Below are 1,763 nucleotides of genomic sequence, written 5' to 3' on the forward strand. Positions count from 1 at the left end.
GTGCGCCCTGTGCTGCCCCCCAGGGCCGTGCCCACCACCCCCCCCCCCAGCCCTGCTCTCACTTGGTGGTCAGGGTCCGGTCCTTCCTCTGGCTCTCGGCCCCCGGCTTGTCCCGCTCGGGCTCCCCCTTCTTGGCGGGGTGTTTTAGGGTCTTCTTGTTGCGGGCCTTGCTGACGGTGGAGGCGCAGTGCTTGGGAAGCAGCTGGCGGCAACAGAGGGTTACAACGGGGGGCTCTAGGATCGGAGCCCCCGTCCCCCCCCTCCCCGAGGCTGAATCGGGGACGCAGCCCGCCAGCTCTGCTCCCCACGGCCTCTGCCGTCCCGAGGCTGAGGAGAACATCGAGAGCAACGAGGCCACGGACACCCCAAAAGCTACGGAGATCCCGGAGACCCCAAAGGCCACGGAGAGCTCGGAGGCGCTGGGGGCCGGCCCCTCGCTGAGTGAGAGAGCCCAGCGCAGAGCCCCGAGGATGAGGAAGGGAGCGGAGCATTAAGGGAGGAGAGGCTGAGGGAGCTGGGGCTCTAAGGCTTGGAGGAGAGGAGGCTGAGGGGTGACCTCGTTAACGATTGTAATTATGGGAAGGGCGAGGGGCAGGAGGACGGGGCCGGGCTCTGCTCGGTGACACCCAAGGACGGGACAAGGGGCAGCGGGTGCAAGCTGGGACACGGGAGGTTCTGCTTAAAAACGAGACGAAACCTGTGCACGGGGAGGGGGGCAGAGCACGGAACGGGCTGCCCAGGGGGGCTGGGGGGGTCTCCTCCTCCTCTGGAGTCACCCAAATCCTATCTGAGCATGTTCCTGTGGGACCTGCTCCGGGTGTTCCTGCTCCGGCAGGGGCATGGGGCCGGGTGATCTTTTAAGGTCCCTCCCAGTCCCATGTGGGGATTCTGAGCTCCTCACCTGCTCGCTGAGGTTGTGGTGCTCGGCGCAGGCGTCCATGATGCAGCTGCTGGCCTGCCGGGCCATCTCCTCCAGGAACTTGTTGCACAGCCCCAGCGCCACGGCCTGGAGCTGGGGGTGCTGCGGGGGGAGAGCCCCGATGTGACGGCCGGGGCCGGGGCTGCCCCAGGGCCATGGCCCCGACTGTCCCCCACTGCCAGCGTCCCCCACCCACGTGCCACGGTGCCTCTGTCCCCCCACGTCCCCTCCCCGGGGCTCCAGAACCCACCTCCTCCGGGCACATGGGGTGGACGCAGCGGGAGAAGTGGCTGCAGAGCAGAGGGAAGGCGATGCTGTAGCGCAGCATCGAGGGCTCCTCCATGGTCGCCACAAACATCTTCTCCACGATGCGAGGGTAGAAACTGCAGGGGTGGGAGCAGGGGGGCGGGAGAGAGGGGCAGGATGCGTTTCAGAGGGTCTGTTGGTCTTGTGTCTCCTCTTTCCTTTTCTCCTTTTCTCTCCTCTTTCATTTCCTCCTTTTCTCATTTTCTCTCCTTTTCTCTCTGCTCTTTTCTTTTCTCCTTTTTTCTCCTTTTCTCATTTTCTCTCCTTTTCTCCTTCTCTCCTCTTTCCTTTTCTCCTTTTCTCTCCTTTTCTCGTTTTCTCTCCTTTTCCCCTTTTCTCTCCACTTCTCTTTCCTTTCCTTCTATTTCCTTCTCTTCCCTTCCCTTCCCTTTCCTTCCCTTTTTCCTTTCCCTTTTTCCTTCCCTTTCCTTTCCTTCCCTTTCCCTTTCCTTCCCTTTCCTTTCCCTTCCCTTTTTCCTTTCCTTCCCTTTCCTTTCCTTCCCTTTTTCCTTTCCCTTTTTCCTTCCCTTTCCTTTCC

General features: G+C 61.7%; 1 protein-coding gene across 1 annotated transcript; it reads right to left on the minus strand.

The window, feature by feature from the left end:
• Positions 1–29: 29 nt before the first annotated feature.
• On the minus strand, positions 30–1,322 carry LOC118156819 (nck-associated protein 1-like). The gene is made up of 3 exons (XM_035311042.1): positions 1,170–1,322; positions 902–1,021; positions 30–202 (listed from the first exon to the last, which is right to left on the minus strand). The coding sequence occupies exons 1-3, from the start codon at positions 1,275–1,277 to the stop codon at positions 59–61; spliced, it is 372 nt and encodes a 123-aa protein (XP_035166933.1). The 5' UTR covers positions 1,278–1,322; the 3' UTR covers positions 30–58.
• Between the last annotated feature and the right edge of the window lie 441 nt (positions 1,323–1,763).

The sequence above is a fragment of the Oxyura jamaicensis genome (genome assembly GCF_011077185.1).
Source record: "Oxyura jamaicensis isolate SHBP4307 breed ruddy duck chromosome 1 unlocalized genomic scaffold, BPBGC_Ojam_1.0 oxy1_random_OJ69891, whole genome shotgun sequence".
Taxonomy (NCBI): Eukaryota; Metazoa; Chordata; class Aves; order Anseriformes; family Anatidae; genus Oxyura; species Oxyura jamaicensis.

Coding starts and splice junctions, on each gene's coding strand:
- LOC118156819 (XM_035311042.1), bottom strand. CDS start 1,277: ATGTTTGTGGCGACCATGGAGGAGCCCTCGATGCTGCGCTACAGCATC. Junction 1,022..1,169: donor ACCCCATGTGCCCGGAGGAG/GTGGGTTCTGGA, acceptor CTCCCCCCGCAG/CACCCCCAGCTCCAGGCCGT. Junction 203..901: donor ACCACAACCTCAGCGAGCAG/GTGAGGAGCTCA, acceptor TGTTGCCGCCAG/CTGCTTCCCAAGCACTGCGC.